General features: G+C 48.2%; 1 protein-coding gene across 2 annotated transcripts in view; it reads right to left on the minus strand.

Moving 5' to 3' along the window:
* Positions 1–18,273, minus strand: part of heatr4 (HEAT repeat containing 4) — a 188,386-nt gene that overhangs the window by 68,418 nt on the left and 101,695 nt on the right. For both annotated transcript variants that reach the window (XM_038782580.1, XM_038782586.1), the window contains 2 exons: positions 16,756–16,916; positions 5,933–6,037 (listed from right to left, as the gene is read on the minus strand). In XM_038782580.1, coding sequence (XP_038638508.1) covers positions 5,933–6,037; positions 16,756–16,916 — 266 coding nt within the window. The remainder of the gene's footprint in view (positions 1–5,932; positions 6,038–16,755; positions 16,917–18,273) is intronic.

Raw genomic sequence — 18,273 nt, forward strand, 5'->3', positions numbered from 1 at the left:
ACATGGTCTCTGAGGAGCTGGAGTTGGGTGCACTTCCCGCAGGTATAGTCAGCGGGGACACCAGTGGTATCCCTCACCACCCACATCCTACAGGAGGAGCATGCAACTACCCTAGCCTCCATCCCCTCTTACTTTACAGAATTAGCTGCCCCTTGGACCAACTGGACCTCCGCCCTCCGACTCTACTTCCAGTCAGCTGTACTCTAAACTCCTGGCTCCCTTCACGCTCTTTGATAAATATAGGAAATGAAATGTAAGGAGCACCTTACTCCCTCCTCACCTAACTCCCTCAGTCACCAAACTCTCACTGTAGCACTCAAATGCCACATGCTCAGCACTCCCTCAGTCACCAAACTCTCACTGTAGCACTCAAATGCCACAAGCTCAGCACTCCCTCAGTCACCAAACTCTCACTGTAGCACTCAAATGCCACAAGCTCAGCACTCCAGTGCAAACAAAGTCTGCACTGTAACTAGCTCCTATTTATACTGTGACTCTAGCTTCTGAAAACTGGCCTAATGCAATTAACTAATTAACAAGCTAAAATATTAGTCAATATTTACGCACCAAACTGGGACGACGCGGAGTTTATGAGGCAGATGTTACGGAACATTCCGGACCTGGCCTCACATAAGCTGATCATGCAGACGGGGGACTTCAATACGGTCATTGATACGAGGTTGGATCGCTCGAGTTCAAGGACAGGGAGGGTGCCAACCGCGGCGAAGGAGCTAAAAGGAATTTATGGAACAGATGGGGGGGGGGATACTCCAGGTGGGCAGAAGGTATTCTGAAGCCCCGGAGGTGGCATCGTTGAAGGAGCGGCAGAAGCTGCAGATGGAGTTTGATCTGCTATCCACAGGAAAGGCGGTGGGACAGTTGAGGAAGGTGGTATACAAGTATGGGGAGAAGGCCAGTAGGATGTTAGCACACCAGCTCAGGAAGAGGGAGGCGGCCAGGGAGATAGGAAGAATGAAGGACAGAAAGGGGGGGGGGGGGAAGAGACACGGTCTTGGACCCAGCAGGGGTGAATCGGGTGGGTGAAAGGTGTTTTACAGTCAGCTGTATGAGTCGGAACCCCCAGCTGGGGTGGAGGGGATGGGCATGTTTTGGAGGGGTGAAGTTTCCGAAGGTGGAGAAGGGTTGGTGGAGAAGGGTTGGTGGAGAAGGGTTGGGAGCCCCAATCGGGATTGTAGAAGTAGTAGAGGGATTGGAGGCCATGCATTCGTGTAAGGCCCCGGAACCGGATGGCTATCCAATGGAATTTTACAAGAAGTTTTCTGGGATGCTGGGCCCGCTGCTGGTGAGGGCATTTAATGAGGCTAGGGAATTGCTGGCCAAGATTTTAGCCTCAAGGATAGAGAACTGTGTCCCGGGGTGATAGGGGAAGACCAGACGGGGTTTGTTAAAGGCAGGCAGCTAATGGCCAACGTTAGAAAGCTCCTAAGTGTGATCATGATGCTCTCCGAGGGGAGGGAGGTGGAGGTAGTTATCGCTATGGATGCAGAAAAGGCCTTCGACCGGGTGGAATGGAATTATTTGTGGGAGGTTCTGGGACGGTTTGGGTTTGGACAGGGCTTTATTGACTGGGATCGGTTGCTGTACCAGACACTGGTGGCGAGTGTGTGGACGAAGGGGATGAGTTCAGATTACTTTAGACTGCCCCCGGGGACAAGGCAAGGATATTCCCTCTCCCCACTGTTGTTTGCCTTGGCTATAGAGCCGGTGATGGCGCAGAGAGCTGCAAAGGACTGGAAGGGGGTGGGGGGGGAAGAGAAATGGAACACAGCGTTTAATTATATGCAGACGACCTACTCCTGTACATTTCTGACCCATGAGGGGAGATGGGGGAGATTATGCGGATCTTAGGGGAATTTGGCCGGTTCCCGGGATACAAATTGAATATGGGTAAAAGTGAGGTTTTTGTGATCCAGGTGAGGGGGCAGGAGAGGAGACTGGGAGGGCTGACCTTTAAAGTGGTGGGAGGGAGTTTTCGTTACTTGGTATTCAGGTGGCACGGAGTTGGAAGCAGTTACATAAATTAAATTTGACCGGTTAGTTGAACAAATGAAGGAGGACTTTCGGAGATGAGACATGCTGGGTGGTGTTCTCACGTGTAATGGTGGTACCCATATCGATGATCTGGCACGTCTTGCAGAGATTGCCATGGCAGGGTTGTGGTCGCTGTTCTGAAGGCTGGGTAATTTGCTGCAAACAATGGTTTGTTTGAGGTTGCAGGATTGTTTGAAGGCAAGCAGTGGGGATGTGGGGATGACCTTGGCAAGATGTTCGTCTTCATTGATGAAGTGTTGAAGGCAATGATGAAGATGTCGTAGTTTCTCTGCTCCGGGGAAATACTGGACGACGAATGGTACTCTGTCGGTCGGCAACCTCATACGCTGCAGGAAAGAATGTCCCGAAGCTTGGTACATTGGCGAAACCATGATGACGCTGCGACCATGGATGAACGGACATCACCCGACAATCGCCACTGGGTGAACACTTCAGCAGTCAAGGGCATTCAGCCTCTGATCTCCGGGTAAGCATTCTCCAAGGTGGCCTTCAGGTCGCGCGACAACGCAGAATCGCCGAACAGAAACTTATAGCTAAGTTCCGCACGCATGAGTATGGCCTCAACTCCATGCGCTTGGCTTAGTCCGATCCAATTAAAGGTAGTGCACAGGGCTCATTTGATGAAGGCATGGAAAAGTGTTCTTTTCTCTGGGATGGCGGACAGGATGTCATTGCTCTCATGGGCCTGCTAACAACATGCAAATGGGAAATTGTGGGGGGGAGAAGGGGAGGCATGCAGGGGATGAGTAAGGGCAGAACTAATGGAGGGGTTTTGGGGAAGGTGGCACTGTCTATGTAAGCCATGTTGTCCTGGGATTTGTTGGTTATATTGTTATGTTTTTGTTCTTGTTGAAATTTGATGTTTAAAATTGCTAAAATTATAAATGCCTCAATAAAATATTTTCTAACAAAAAACAACACACAGATGTTCTGGTCTTGTCCCAAGTTAGTGAGCTTCTGGGTCACTTCCTTCAGCACCATGTCAGGCCATTTTCAGGTATAGGAGTGGCCAGTACTACAATGGGATGAAGGTGGATGTTCTCACCTTCGCCTCGTTAATAGCCCGGAGGCAGGTTCTGCTTTGGTGGAAGTGTCCTACTCTTGGTTAGGTGACGGCATGTCATTCTTGCATTTATAGAAGGTTAAGTACACCATTAGGGGGGTTGGTAGAAGGGTCCCACCTCAGATAGAAGCTATTCATTTTCTTTTTTTAAAGAGTTAGTCACTATCAGTTGTTAAGGGCTTTGGTTTAATGTGGGGGGTTAAGTTAGAGTAGGTTCTTCATTGTTTATCGTGTTCTTCGTGCATTCCAACTTGTCTTAACTGTTTCATATAATAATAATCTTTATCAGTGTCACAAGTAGGCTTATATAGACACTGCAATGAAGTTACTGTGAAAAGCCCCTAGCCGCCACACTACAGTGCCTGTTCAGGTACACAGAGAGAATTCACAATGTCCAATTTACCTAACAAGCACGTCTTTCAGGTCTGATGAGAGGAAACCGGAGCACCCGGAGGAAACCCACACAGACACGGGGAGAACGTACAGACACCGCACAGACAGTGACCCAAGCCGGGAATCAAACCTGGGTCCCTTGCGCTGTGAAACCACAGTGCTAACCACTGTGCTGTATTATTGTGCTGAGAATGAAAAATCCTTAATAAAAATATATTTTTAAAAAGACCCCTCCCCTCAACAGGGAGTATTTTCTTGCACCTCCTCAACAGTATATCTTAGCCTTGCCCAACTGAGCCATGTGAACGGCAATATGATCCTGCTCGACAAGTGACCATCTCTGGTGTTGCATTTGGAACTGAATCAAGTTTGGACAAACCCAGCCCTGCTGTTAGCAGCTCCACAGATTTACGGGATTCAGGTTTACAACTGAATGGGGAATAAACAGACAGTAGTGGTGTCTCAGCCATAAGCTTCTGAGTGGTGCGGTTACAGCTATGAACATTGCAAGGCAGCACGGTGGCACAGTGGTTAGTACTGCTGCCTACGGCACTGAGGATCCGGGTTCGATCCCAGCCCGGGTCACTGTCTGTGTGGAGTCTGCATATTCTCCCCGTGTCTGCGTGGGTTTCAGCCCCACAACTCAAGGATTTAGTGGAATTTTTTGAGGACATTACCAGTGCAGTAGATAACGGGGAGCCAATGGATGTGGTATATCTGGATTTCCAGAAAGCCTTTGACAAGGTGCCACACAAAAGGTTGCTGCATAAGATAAAGATGCATGGCATTAAGGGTAAAGTAGTAGCATGGATAGATGATTGGTTAATTAATAGAAAGCAAAGAGTTGGGATTAATGGGTGTTTCTCTGGTTGGCAATCAGTAGCTAGTGGTGTCCCTCAGGGATCCGTGTTGGGCCCACAACTGTTCACAATTTACATAGATGATTTGGAGTTGGGGACCAACGGCAATGTGTCCAAGTTTGCAGATGACACTAAGATAAGTGGTAAAGCGAAAAGTGCAGAGGATACTGGAAGTCTGCAGAGGGATTTGGATAGGTTAAGTGAATGGGCTAGGGTCTGGCAGATGGAGTACAATGTTGACAAATGTGAGGTTATCCATTTTGGTAGGAATAACAGCAAACGGGATTATTATTTAAACAATAAAATATTAAAGCATGCCGCTGTGCAGAGAGACCTGGGTGTGCTAGTGCATGAGTCACAGAAAGTTGGTTTACAGGTGATTAAGAAGGCAAATGGAATTTTGTCCTTCATTGCTAGAGGGATGGAGTTTAAGACTAGGGAGGTTATGTTGCAATTGTATAAGGTGTTAGTGAGGCCACACCCGGAGTATTGTGTTCAGTTTTGGTCTCCTTACTTGAGAAAGGACGTACTGGCGCTGGAGGGTGTGCAGAGGAGATTCAGTAGGTTAATCCCAGAGCTGAAGTGGTTGGATGATGAGGAGAGGTTCAGTAGACTGGGACTGTACTCGTTGGGATTTAGAAGGATGCAGGGGGATCTTATAGAAACATGTAAAATTATGAAGGGAATAGATAGGATAGATGCGGGCAGGTTGTTTCCACTGGCGGGTGAAAGCAGAACTAGGGGGCATAGCCTCAAAATAAGGGGAAGTAGATTTAGGACTAAGTTTAGGAGGAACTTCTTCACCCAAAGGGTTGTGAATCTATGGAATTCCTTACCCAGTGAAGCAGTTGATGCTCCTTCATTAAATGTTTTTAAGGTAAAGATAGATAGTTTTTTGAAGAATAAAGGGATTAAGGGTTATGGTGTTCGGGCCGGAAAGTGGAGCTGAGTCCACAAAAGGTCAGCCATGAACTCATTGAATGGTGGAGCGGGCTCGAGGGGCCAGATGGCCTCCTCCTGCTCCTAGTTCTTATGTTCTTATGTGCAGGCTAGGTGGATTGGCCACGCTAAAGTGCTCTTAATTGGAAAAAAAATAATTGGGTACTCTAAAATTTTAAAAAAGAGCTGTAAATGTTGAGATAAAGAGGCAATATTTACAAAGGGTGACAAAATTCAGTAAAACACACTGATGTTCGGAGGAGAGACAGCTTCCCTGCGGCGGGGGGGGGGGGGGGGGGGGGATGATGATGTTTTAAAAACCTGAATTACTCAGATTACCAGGCTGCTCTGCAGGCTCTCATTCTGGGATTGCTGCTTGAGTGCTGATAGACAAAGTTCAAAAACATTCACATTGTGAGACAAATTGATCTTCAGACAACAAATACCGCCTTAGCAGGTTGGTCATATGCCTATTGGGGTTCTGATCATCTGCAAAATCACAAAATCTTTCTGGAACAATACAAACAGGGAGCAAGCTTTCAAATCCTGCCCTAGTAGAGGGCTAGAATATGCAATCAATTTTAGAAATTGAACTCAGACTTACCTTGTTAAGTGATCCACGCAAGCAGGAGAGGACCTTGCATGCCAGCACCTTTTCTTTCCAATTGCGGCTATTCAGATACTTTGCCAGTATGAACTGCACCAGAGTCTGGTCGGGTTATAAACACAGAGTAGCTTTACCAAATACCTAGACCCTGGTTAACCTACACCTCAAGGTCTACAGCGGTTCAATAAGGCAACTCACCACAACCTTCTGAAGGGCAACTAGGGATAGGCAATAAATGCTGACCTAACCAGCGACACCCACATCCCATAAATGAATTTTAAAAATCAAATGTCAGCAAAAAATGTCTCAGAGTATTTTGTGGGAGTGTGGAGTTTTATCTTGTATCTAATTCATGCTGTGACTGCCATAGGAGTATTTGATTGTAACAGTGTAGCGAGAGAGTTTTGTTCCATTTCTAACCTATAAACACACCATCCCACATTCCAGCCCTGGGAGTGTCTACAGAGTTCAAAACACAGAGGGGAGGCAGGCAAATTCACCCTCTAAATTTTACAAATAGTCCGCAAAAAATCGAAGTTGGACCAAAAAATTCAAGAAAAGTACCCCCCCATATTAGCTTACATTATAGGAATGGAAACCCCCAAGCAAAAATCATACCACTAGACCAACAAGCCAACCGCTATTAGCTTACATTATAGCTGAACAGTGTCAGGTGCAGGATTCTCAGATAGAGCTGGAAAATAAATAATGCAGAGTTTGATCGGTGGAGCAGCGATCATTGGAAAAGACCAAAACTGTGACCAGGTGTTCCTCCAACCACAGATTCAGTCTTTCCCACGCTCGCTGCTCCAGCTCCTCCAATCACAGGATCCCTCCCTCATGCTCCTCCAGAGACTGAGAGCAGCAAGGCAGGAGGGAGGAACCCTTTGATTGGAGGTCGAGGAAAAGTGTGGAGGGTGATGGAAAGCCAGTATTGAGGATGGGAGGAGATCCAGGTCCGGAGGAGCTGATAATGACTTCAAGGGCAGCAGCCAGCAGAGATAAGGGGCGGGATTCTCCGACCTCTCCCCCTCCCTTCCCCCTCTCTCTCCTCCCCCCCCCTTCCCTTCCCCCCTCTCACCCCCCCCTTCCCTTCCCCCCTCTCATCCCCCCTTCCCTTCCCCCCCCTCTCACCCCCCCCTTCCCTTCCCCCCCCCTCTCACCTCCCCTTCCCTTCTCCCCCCCCCCCCCCTCTCCTCTCCCCCCACCTCTCTCCCCGGCTGGGTCGCGGAGAATCGCCAGGGGGGGGGCGTGAATCCCGCCGGCCGCCGAATTCCCCGGCCCAAGAGATTCAGCGGGGGCGGGAATCGCGCAGCGCCGGTCAGCAGCCGCTCAAAGCGCCCCCCCCTTCCCCACCGATTCTCCGACCCGCGATGGCCCGAAGTCCCTCTCGTAATATGCAGGTCCCGCCGGCGTAAATTGGACTAGGTCCCTCACTGGCGGGAACTGGTGGCGCGGGCGGGCTCTTGGGGCGGGGGGGGGGGGGGGGGGGGCAGGGGCGATCTGGCCCCGGGGGGTGCCCACACGGTGGCCTGGCCCACAATTGGGGCCCGCCGATCCGCGGGCGGGTCTGTGCCGTGGGGGCACTCTTTCCCTACGTGCTGGCCGTGTCAGCCTCCACCATGGTGAAACCCCCCCCCCGCGCATGCGTGGGGATGACGTCAGCAGCCACTGACGCTCCCGCACATGTGCGGACCCGCGCCGACCAGCAGAGTCCCTTATGCCCCGGCTGGCGCGGCGCCAAAGGCCTTCCACGCCGGCTGGCGGGGCGCAAACCACTCCATTGCCGGCCTAGCTCCTGAAGGTGCGGAGGATTCCGCACCTTTGGAGCGGCCCAACGCCAGAGTGGTTCACGCCACTCCGTCCTGCCGGAGCCCCCCGCCCTGCCGGGAACGGGAGAAACCCGCCCAAGGTCTGTCCCACTTAAATTACCCTGCGATGTTGTTGGCAGTTAACTGTATTTAAGTGATGAACAGAGACTCTTCAGAGTGTGGCAATCTTTAGCGCATGGGTGGTGACAAATTCAGAATTGGCAGTAATCTGAAAGAGTTTTGCACAGTGGTTAAATTTGTAGATTAAATTAATCCCAAGGTCAACCTATATTCTTAAAATCCCTTTCCTGATCTCCTGTCTCATGATTTCCAGGCATTTTGATGTGTTGGGAACATTTAACGTTATATGTTTTAGAAAATAACAAAGTTTAGGAATTGAATTTTTAAATATAGATAAATGGAAACACTTGTTTAACAACTGCTGCTCTGGCTCTCCAAATGAGCATTATGACTTAGTGCCATTCTCCTACCTTTTCCCCATAACCCTGCACATTATTTCTATTCAGATAATCATATAATACCCTTGAGTGCCTCAATTGAACCTGCCTCCACCACACTTACAGGCAGTGCATTCCAGGCTCAAACTACTTGCTGTGTGAAAATGTCTTTCTCACATTGCATTTGCTGCTTTTGCAAATCACTTAAATCTGTGCCCTCTTGTTCTCGATCCTTTTCCAAGTGGGAATAGTTTCTCCCTATCTGTCCTGTCCAGTCTCCTCATGATTTTGAACACCTCATAGATTTATAGAATTTACAGTGCAGAGGGAGGCTATTCGGCCCATCGAGTCTGCACCGGCTCTTGGAAAGAGCACCCTACCCGAGGTCAACACCTCCACCCTATCCCCATAACCCAGTAACCCCACCCAACACTAAGGGCAATTTTGGACACTAAGGGCAAATTATCATGGTCAATCCACCTAACCTGCACATCTTTGGACTGTGGGAGGAAACCGGAGCACCCGGAGGAAACCCACGCACACACGGGGAGGATGTGCAGACACCGCACAGACAGTGACCCAAGCCGGAATCGAATCTGGGACCCTGGAGCTGTGAAGCAATTGTGCTATCTCCTCTTAGCCTTCTTCTCTCCAAGGAGAACAGTTCCAACTTCTCCAATTTAACCTCATAACTGAAGTTTCTTATCCCTGAAACCTAGGCTGGGGTTGTATTCCTTAGAATAGAGAAGGCTGGGGGAAGGACCTGATTAAGGAGTACAAAATTATTAAAGACATAGATAAGGTACACAGGAAGAATTAATAACCAGGGGGCATAGATTTAAGGCAAGGAACAGGAGATTTAGAGGGGTTTTAAGGAAAAATATTTTTTCACCCACAATGTGGTGAAAGAGTGTTACAGGCAGGAACGCTCATAATCCTGTGGTGACGATTTGTTGTACAAGTATAAGTAGTGCTATGTAATAAGGGGCTGTTTGGATGGCTAAAGATAACTTTGTCTTGCAGGAAGCTGGTTAGAGGGGGGCATGGTCTTTGGGGCTGGTTCTGTTTTTGGGCGTTTTCTTTCTCTAAAGTGACTGTTTCTTCACTTTTTTCTGATGTTTGTTTACTGGGGAACATGATGCTTTTAATATGTTTGACAAGTAGGGGGAGAAGGGAGAGAACGATGGGGAGACAGACTGCTTGGTGCCAGGGGCGGGCGCTATCAAGACAGCATGGGTCAGCTGACTCTCGGAAGCTCAGTGGGGGGACGAGCAGGTGTTAAGCTGGAGCTTGACTTGGGGGGTTGGGTTTCTAGTGTTGTTGCTCGGGGGGAAGGAGTTGCTTTGCTGACAGGGGAGGAACTGTTACTAGGGGACAAATGGGAGGTCGGGAACGGCGAATGCCCGAGGGGGGGCTCGAGGTGGCTGAGGAGCTAGAGGCTGGCTGAAAATTTGAGGGGACTGAAGGCAGACGTGGCAATGCTACAAGAGACCCACCTAAAGGTTACAAACCAGGCCAAATTGAGAAAGGGGTGGGTTAGCCAAGTGTTCCACTCAGGGCTGGACTCAAAGACCAGAGGGGTAGCGATCTTGATCAATAAACGAGTGGCATTCGAGGCAGGGAGAATCGTGTCAGACAAGTGGGGGTAGGTACATAATGGTGAGTGGGAAGCTGGATGGGGTGCGGGTGGTACTTGTGAACATATATGTTCAGAATTGGGATGATGTGGAATTTATGAGGCGGGTGTTAGGTAAGATCCCAGACTTAGAGTCACATAACCTGATCATGGGAGGGGACTTCAATACAGTCATTGATCCAGAATTGGGCCGGTCAAAATCCAGGACAGGAGGAGGCCGGCTGCAGCAAAGGAATTGAAGGGTTTTATGGAACAGATGGGGGGAGTAGACCCATGGAGGTTTCCATGGTCAAGGGCGAAGGAGTTTTCTTTTTTCTCCCATGCTCACAAGATATACTCTCGCAATTACTTTTTTGTTCTGAGCAGGGCGCTAATACCGGGAGTTGGATACTGAGTACTTAGGACTGAGTTTAGGAGGAACTTCTTCACCCAAAGGGATTGTGAATCTATGGAATTCCTTGCCCAGTGAAGCAGTTGAGGCTCCTTCATTACATGTTTTTAAGGTAAAGATAGATAGTTTTTTGAAGAATAAAGGGATTAAGGGTTATGGTGTTCGGGCCGGAAAGTGGAGCTGAGTCCACAAAAGATCAGCCATGATCTAATTGAATGGCGGAGCAGGCTCGAGGGGCCAGACTCCTGCTCCTAGTTCTTATGTTCTTATGTACTCAGCAATCGCAGTGTTGGATCATGCCCCACACTGGGTGGATCTACGGGTTAGTGTGGAGAGAGGGCAACATCCACTGTGGAGACTGGAAGTGGGATAGCTAGCGGGCAAAGCGATCTGTGGGCGGGTTAACAAGTTCATCCAGAACTACCTGGAAACAAATGATACGGGGAAGGTCTCTGCAGCGACGGTTTGGGAAGCTTTGAAGGCAGTGGTCTCGATACGGGCCCACAGAGAAAAGGCGGAACGGGCCGAGAGGGATAGGTTAGTGGAGGAGATACTACAGGAGATACTCAGAGGCCCCGGACACGGGGCTACTGAGGGAACAGCAGAGGTTACAGGCAGAGTTTGGGCTGTTGACCACAGGGAAAGCGGTGGAACAGTTAAGGAAGGCAAGGGGGGCGATTTATGAGTATGGGGAAATGGTAAGTAGAATGTTAGCGCACCAGCTCAGGAAAAGAGAGGCGGCTAGGGAGATAGGTAAAGTAAAGAGTAGAGGCGGGAATACTGTCCTGGGCCCAGTGGGGGTGAATGAGATGTTTAAAGACTTTTATAGTAAATTATATGAGTCGGGATCCCCGGCTGGGTGGAGGGGATGAGGCAGTTTTTGGATGAGGAGGTTTCCGAGGGTAGATGAGGATCTGGTGGAAGGGCTGGGAGCCCCAATTGAGATTGAGGAAGTAATCGAGGGGCTGGAGGGCATGCAGTCGGGCAAGGCCCCGAGGCCTGAAGGCTATCTGGTGGAATTCTATAAGACGTTTTCAGAGATATTGAGCTCACTGCTTGTGAGGACATTTAATGAAGCAAGAGAGAAGGGAGTCCTCCACCCAACAATGTCACATGCCTCGATTTCATTGATCCTGAAACGGGAGAAGGATCCGGAGCAATGCGGGTCATACAGGCCAATTTCTCTCCTGAATGTGCACGCCAAACTGCTGAAAGATACTGGCCACAAGGATAGAGGACTGTGTCCTGGGGGTGATAGGGGAAGACCAGGCAGGATTCGTAAAGGGCAGGCAACTCGAGGCCAATGTTCGAAGGCTTTTGAATGTTATTATGATGCCCTCAGAAGGAAGGAGGTGGAGGTGGTGGTAGCGGTGGATACGGAGAAGGCTTTTAATTGGGTGGAGCGGAATTACCTGTGGGAGGCGCTGGGAAGGTTTGGGTTTGGTGAGGGCTTTATTGACTGGGTGCGGCTGCTCTATCAAGCACCAGTAGAGAGTGTGCGTACGAACCGGCTGAGGTTGGGGTATTTTAAACTACACCGAGGGACGAGGCAAGGGTGCCCCCTCTCCCTGCTACTGTTTGCTCTGGCCATAAGCCATTTGCCATGGCTTTAAGGGCCTCTAGGAACTGGAAAGGAGGAGGGTGGAGCACATGGTCTCACTTTACGCACATGAGCTGCTCTTGTATATTTCAGACCCATTGGAGGGGATGGGACAAGTATTGCGAATGCTGGGGGAATTTGGCAATTTTTCGGGGTATAAATTGAACATGGGGAAAAGCGAAATGTTCATGATCCAGGCAGGAGGACAGGAGAAGATACTGGGAGAGTTATCGCTTAGAATGGTAGGGAAGAGCTTTCGGTATCTGGGAATCCAGGTGGCCCGGGAATGGGAGACACTGCACAAGTTAAACCTATCCTGGCTGGTAGAACAAATGAAAGGGAACTTCAAGAGATGGGACATGCTCCCGCTATCAGTGGCGGGGAGGGTACAGACTTGTGAAAATGACGGTCCTCCCCAGATTTCTGTTTGTCTTTCAGTGCCTCTCCATCTTCACCCCAAAGGCCTTTTTCAAGTGGGTGAATAAGGTTATTTCGGTCTTTGTGTGGGCGGGTAAAACCCCGCAAATGAAGAAAGTTGCTGGAGCGCAGTCGGGGGGAATCATAGAATTTACAGTGCAGAAGGAGGCCATTCAGCCCATCAAGTCTGCAACGGCTCTTGGAAAGAGCACCCTACCCAAGGTCAACAACTCCACCCTATCCCATAACCCAGTAACCCCACCCAACCACTAAGGGCAATTTTGGACACTAAGGGCAATTTATCATGGCCAATCACCTAACCTGCACATCTTTGGACTGTGGGAGGAAACCGGAGCACCCGGAGGAAACCCACGCACACACGGGGAGGATGTGCAGACTCCGCACAGACAGTGACCAAAGCCGGAATCGAACCTGGGACCCTGGAGCTGTGAAGCGATTGTGCTATCCACAATGCTACTGTGCTGCCCGGGAGGGTGAGTTTGCACTGCCGAACTTCTGCAATTACTGCTGGGCGGCCAAACTTCTGCAATTACTACTGGGTGGCTAATATAGCCATGATTTGGAAGTGGGTAGTGGGGGAGGGGTCTATGGGAGTAGATGGAGGCGGCATCATGCACAGACACAAGTTTGGGAGCATTGATAACGGCACCTCTTCCGTTCTAGCTGGCCCGATACTCCACAAGTCCAGTGGTGGTGGCGGCTCTGAGAATCTGGGGGCAGTGGAGGAGATATACGAGAGTGGAGGGAGCATCGGTTTGGACCCCGATTTATAATAATCATCAGTTTGTACCGGGTAGGCTGGATAGTGGGTTCCAGAGATGGCAAAGAGCAGGAATTAGAAGGAGGGAGGATCTATTTATAGACAGGAGCTTTCCCCAGCTTGAAAGCCTTGGAGGATAAATTTGAATTGCCAGCAGTGAACGGGTTTAGGTATTTGCAGGTGCAAAGACTTCCTGAGAAAGCAGGTTCCGGCCTTTCCGCTGCTGCCACCACGGGGGATACAGGATTGAGGAGTCTCCAGTACCTGGGTGGGAGAGGGGAAGGTTTCAGATATTTACAGGGAGCTTTCGGAGGCGGAGAAAACTCAGGTGGAGGAGCTTTTTAAAAGAATTTAGAGTACCCAATTTATTTTTTCCAATTAAGGGCCAATTTAGCGTGGCCAATCCACCTAGCTGCACATCTTTGGGTTGTGGGGGTGAAACCCCCGCAAACACAGGGAGAATGTGCAAACTCCACACGGACAGTGACCCAGAGCCGGGATTGAACCTGGGACTTTGGCGCCGTGTGTCAACAGGGCTAATCTACTGCGCCACCGTGCTGCCCGGGGTGGAGGAGCTTGAGGGCAAGTGGAAGGACGAGCTAGGAGGAGAGATAGAGGCGGGTCTATGGGCGGATGTCCTAAGCAGGGTTAATACCTCCTCATCATGTGCCAGGCTTAGCCTGATACAATTTAAGGCAGTCCACCAGGCACACATGACAGTGGCTAGGATGAGCACATTTTTCGGGGTAGAGGATAGGTATGCAAGGTCCGCGGGAAGCCCAGCAAATCATGCCCATATGTTTTGGGCATGCCCGAAGCTTGGAGGGTTTTAGCAGGGTTTTGCTAAGGCAATGTCCACGGTGCTAAAAACACGGGTGGTGCAGAGTCTGGAGGTGGCGATCTTTGGAGTGTTGGAAGAGCCAGGGGTTCAGGGGGTGAAAGAGCCTGACGTCTTGGCCTTTGCCTCCCTGGTAGCCCGGAGATGGATCTTGTTAATGTGGAGGGACTCAAAGCCCCTGAGTGCAGAGACCTGGGTTAGTGACATGGCTGGGTTTCTCAGTCTCGAGAAATTAAAGTTCGCCTTAAGAGGGTCAATGGTTGGATTCACCCGGTGGTGGCAGCCGTTCGTCGACTTTCTCAGGGAAAATTAAAATGTCAGCAGAGGCAGTATTCCAAGGGGAGGGGGAAAAGGGCAGGATTCTTGTTTTATGGTTGGGGTGCGTGAAGGTTGGGATGGGGATGGAAATGTTTATTATACCATGTTGATGCCATTGTTATTGTTATTATTACAAAAATTTTGAAATATCTTAATAAAAATATTTTTTATAAAACACTTAAGCAGCATTTAGATGAGCACTTCAAATACCATAACATGCAAGGGTACGGACCAAGTACTGGAAAATGAGATTAGAATAGATAGGTGCTCGGTGGTCAGCACAGACACAATGGGCTGAAGGGCCTCTTTCTATGCTGTAAAGCTCTATGATGCTAATTGTTTCTCGAAACTTCCCCACCACTGTAGTTAAACGGAAAATTGCTGAGCTTATCCTTGCAGCCTTTTTTGAAGAAGGGCATAATGTTTGCAATTCTCCAATCCTCTGGCTCCTCCCGTGAGTCCAGGAAAGACTGAAAGATTATGGTCAGTGCCCTTGCAATTTCCGCTCTTACTTGCTTCAATATCAGATTGGATGCATTTCATCCAGTCCTGGTGCCTTGAAAACATTAAGTACCAAAAGTTTATCCTCCTCCTTATCTATTTTGACTCTTTCTAGTGACAGAGTTTCCTCCACTGTCACCATGTTCAGGGTAGCATTCGCTTCCTGTGGTGCCACCAGGGGGCTGTGTGCTGGAAGGGCAGTATTTCCCTCTTACTATCCCTCCAGTTTCTGAACAGAGTCTCCCTGACCAAGATGGCCACAGGACTTCACGTGACAGACTGATGAGAAATCAATGCAATGAGGATCAGCTATGTAGCCTGATCAGGCTATACAAGCAGAAAGCAGAGTCCTGTTGGAGAAGAAGCTGACTTAAAGACTGAAGGATTTGCTGCATGCAGAAACATGTGTAATGTTAGGCTCCGGGAAGAGCTAGATGTTCACTTCCTTGTTCTGTTCTAATGAGTATCTGAACACCTGTAAATAAACCTTCGCCGTTATATTGTATCTGGGCAACTGTGAGTTATTGAACTGAGAGGACTCCACCCCACTATCGCAATCCACTGCCCCTGGCGGCATCACATTCCTTAGTGAAGACAGATGCGAAGTATTCATTTAACACCTCAGCCATGCCCCCTGCCTTTATGTGTAAATTCCCTTTTTGGTCCCTAATCGGCCCTACTTTTCCTTTTGCCACCCTTTTACTATTATGTGCCTATAGAAGACTTTGCGATTCCTTTTTGTGTTGCTGCCAGTCTTTTCTCATAATCGCTATTCGCTCCTCTTATTTGCCTTTTCACCTCCCTTCTGATCCTTCTGTATTCACCATGGTTTTTAACTACATTCTCTACCTGACAATCATTAAATCTGCTCACAGCTTCTCAGTGAGGTGGAGGTGGGTTGGTTCCCAACCTTCACTGGTGTGTTGATCCATCATGACTGCAAAATATTTTGGCCAGAGGGCAAGTTAACGAGATTGACAATAGATGGAAAGAGAGACCACTGTTGTTCACAATTTACCTCAATGATTTGAACTTGGGAGGTGGAAACAACATTTGTAAATTTACAGATGACACCAAATTAGGGGATGCACTTAACATAAAACATTAAGAAACATTCAAAATTGGCATTAACTGGCAAATGAATTTCAAAATAGGTCATTTTAGAAGAATAAAGAGGCCATGTACTATGATAATGAAAGGGTTTGATAAGACAGACATGAAGAAAGATTCTACTTGTGGGAGAGACTAAAAAGGTAGAAATCAAAAATAGAAGATATTCACTAACAATTCTAACATGGAAGTCAGGAGAAACCTATTTACTCAGACTGGTTGTATGCAATGTGTCACCACAAGGAATAATTCAGAAAATAGCTAATGATTTAAGGGAAAGCTAGAGAAGCACGAGAGGGAGAAAATAATAGATGCTTTGCTGATGTGATTTGCTGAAGAAGAATGGGAGAAAGCACACATGGAGCATGAACACTGGCATAAACCAGTTGGGCTGAATGGCCTGTTTATGCTGTAGAACGTAACCATCACAGCACAGACTGTGGACCAATCTGAGACATTCATTATCGGTATAGCTCGAAGCACACAAGATTAATGCTCTCAGTTACTTGTTCACTCTTCCTCTTGTTAATATCAGCCCTGAATTAATACTCTCAGTTGCAGGTCTACCCTCCCTCCAATTACTGTCGCTCTAATAATGCCCTGTTGTACATCTAACCACCTTCTTGTTATTGTCCTTGCCGAATTAATATATAGTCATAAGTCTACATTCTGTCCTGTTCGTCTCCAGAATACTCAGTTGCACATTTAATCTTTCTCGGGTTGCTGTCTCTAGAATTATTACTCATTTGATCGTCTACATTTCCTCCTCTTGCCACCACTCCAAAACTAAAATGCCTTCACTATGAAGCAAACCTTCCTCTCTGACTCCATTTCAGAAGCGTTGAGGAGACCATGAATTGTGCAGAGAAGTGAGGCCCTCTGGCCTCTGCAGAACTGGATAAAGTAGTACATTGTGTTTGCTAGAGGTTTGCTATGCTATGATATTGCAGCTCACATACTGTCCTCTCACTGAGCGGGCCCAGGATGAGGCAGACTTGGTTCAAAGTCTCTTCTTCTGGTGCTTCGAAGAAATGCTGAATGATTCTGTTGACTACCGGATAGCTGTCATCGCCATTGAGAGCCAGGCTTTGTGCTGCAATCCAACGATCAGCTACGTTTCCTGTAAGACAAAAGACACCAATTAACCTTCGAGGTCCTCTACCTGAACTCAGCTCACCCAACACAGACTGGAGATCAATTATAATGTCTTGCTGCTTCATATTCTTCATGGAGCAAAAAGGTTGAGGGAAGACTGATAGAGGTTTAAGTTATGTCGGATTTTGTTATGGAGACAACAATAAGTTGTTCCCATTAGTTGATAGTACAAGGACCAGGGTACACCGATTTAATTTTTGGGACCCCATGAATTAGTAGTTGGAAAGAATTGAAGCAATCAAAAGACTGTGTCAGTTATCGTTGAGTGGTAGAAGTCATTCAGAAATTACTGGTTCAGATCCTACGCCAGAGATTTGAGCGCTAACTCTAGTCAGACACCCCAAGGCAGATCTGAGGGAGAACTGCGCTGTTGAAGCTGTCATACTTTGGATGAAACATTAAACGGAACCTGCTGACTGGTAGATGATTCCACAGCACTGCTTGAAAATGAAAAAATGAAAATCGCTTATTGTCACAAGTAGGCTTCAATGAAGTTACTGTGAAAAGCCCCTAGTCGCCACATTCCGGCGCCTGTTCGGGGAGGCTGCTGGCCTGCCTTGGTCTGCTTTCAAAGCCAGCGATTTAGCCTGGTGAGCTAAACAGCCCCCTGGGCTGTTTAGAGGCCTGCTTGAAGACCTCCACGGGAGTTCTTCCCAATGCCATGGGCAAAGTTTATCCCTGAATTGATATGACAAGAAATAGATTATCTATTACCTTACACAAGTCTATAGAAACTTATTGTGTACAACTGGCAGCTACGTTTCCTGTATTTGAACAGTGATTACACTTCAGAAGCAGCAGAGAGGCCAGGAGCAGAGCAAGGTCAGTGGGCATATAAAGAGAGTGTGCCTACTGTCTGAGGCAGCAACACGAGAGTGGAGCAGAGCGAGACTGGCAAGGGTATACTGAGCAGGTATCTGAGGCCTGAGACAACAACAACAAAAGCAGGAGTTGGTACAGCAGGCGTGGGTGGAGTAGTTTGTATAAGGGGTTTGGAGAGAGCAGACAGACCACATCCAGATGAGGAAAACAATCAAAGCACGTCACTGGGAAGCAGGTAAGTGATTGATTAGTGAGTATTCTTTTCCTTTATTTTCTTTTCTAAACAAAGGCAATGGTTTAATCTAGGAGCCAAGAATTGTTTTTAAAAATCAATCATGGTAAGTATTACATCAAGTGAATTAATAATGTTATTAGTACAGAGTAGGCCTACAGCTATTCATTGAAATTAATAGTTTAAAGATGAGACTAACTGAACATTAAAGGAGGGAATAGATAATTTTTTGGGATCCCCCTGTCCCCCGTCGCTGATGACTAAATAC

The sequence above is a fragment of the Scyliorhinus canicula genome, chromosome 2 (assembly GCF_902713615.1).
Source record: "Scyliorhinus canicula chromosome 2, sScyCan1.1, whole genome shotgun sequence".
NCBI lineage: Eukaryota > Metazoa > Chordata > Chondrichthyes > Carcharhiniformes > Scyliorhinidae > Scyliorhinus > Scyliorhinus canicula.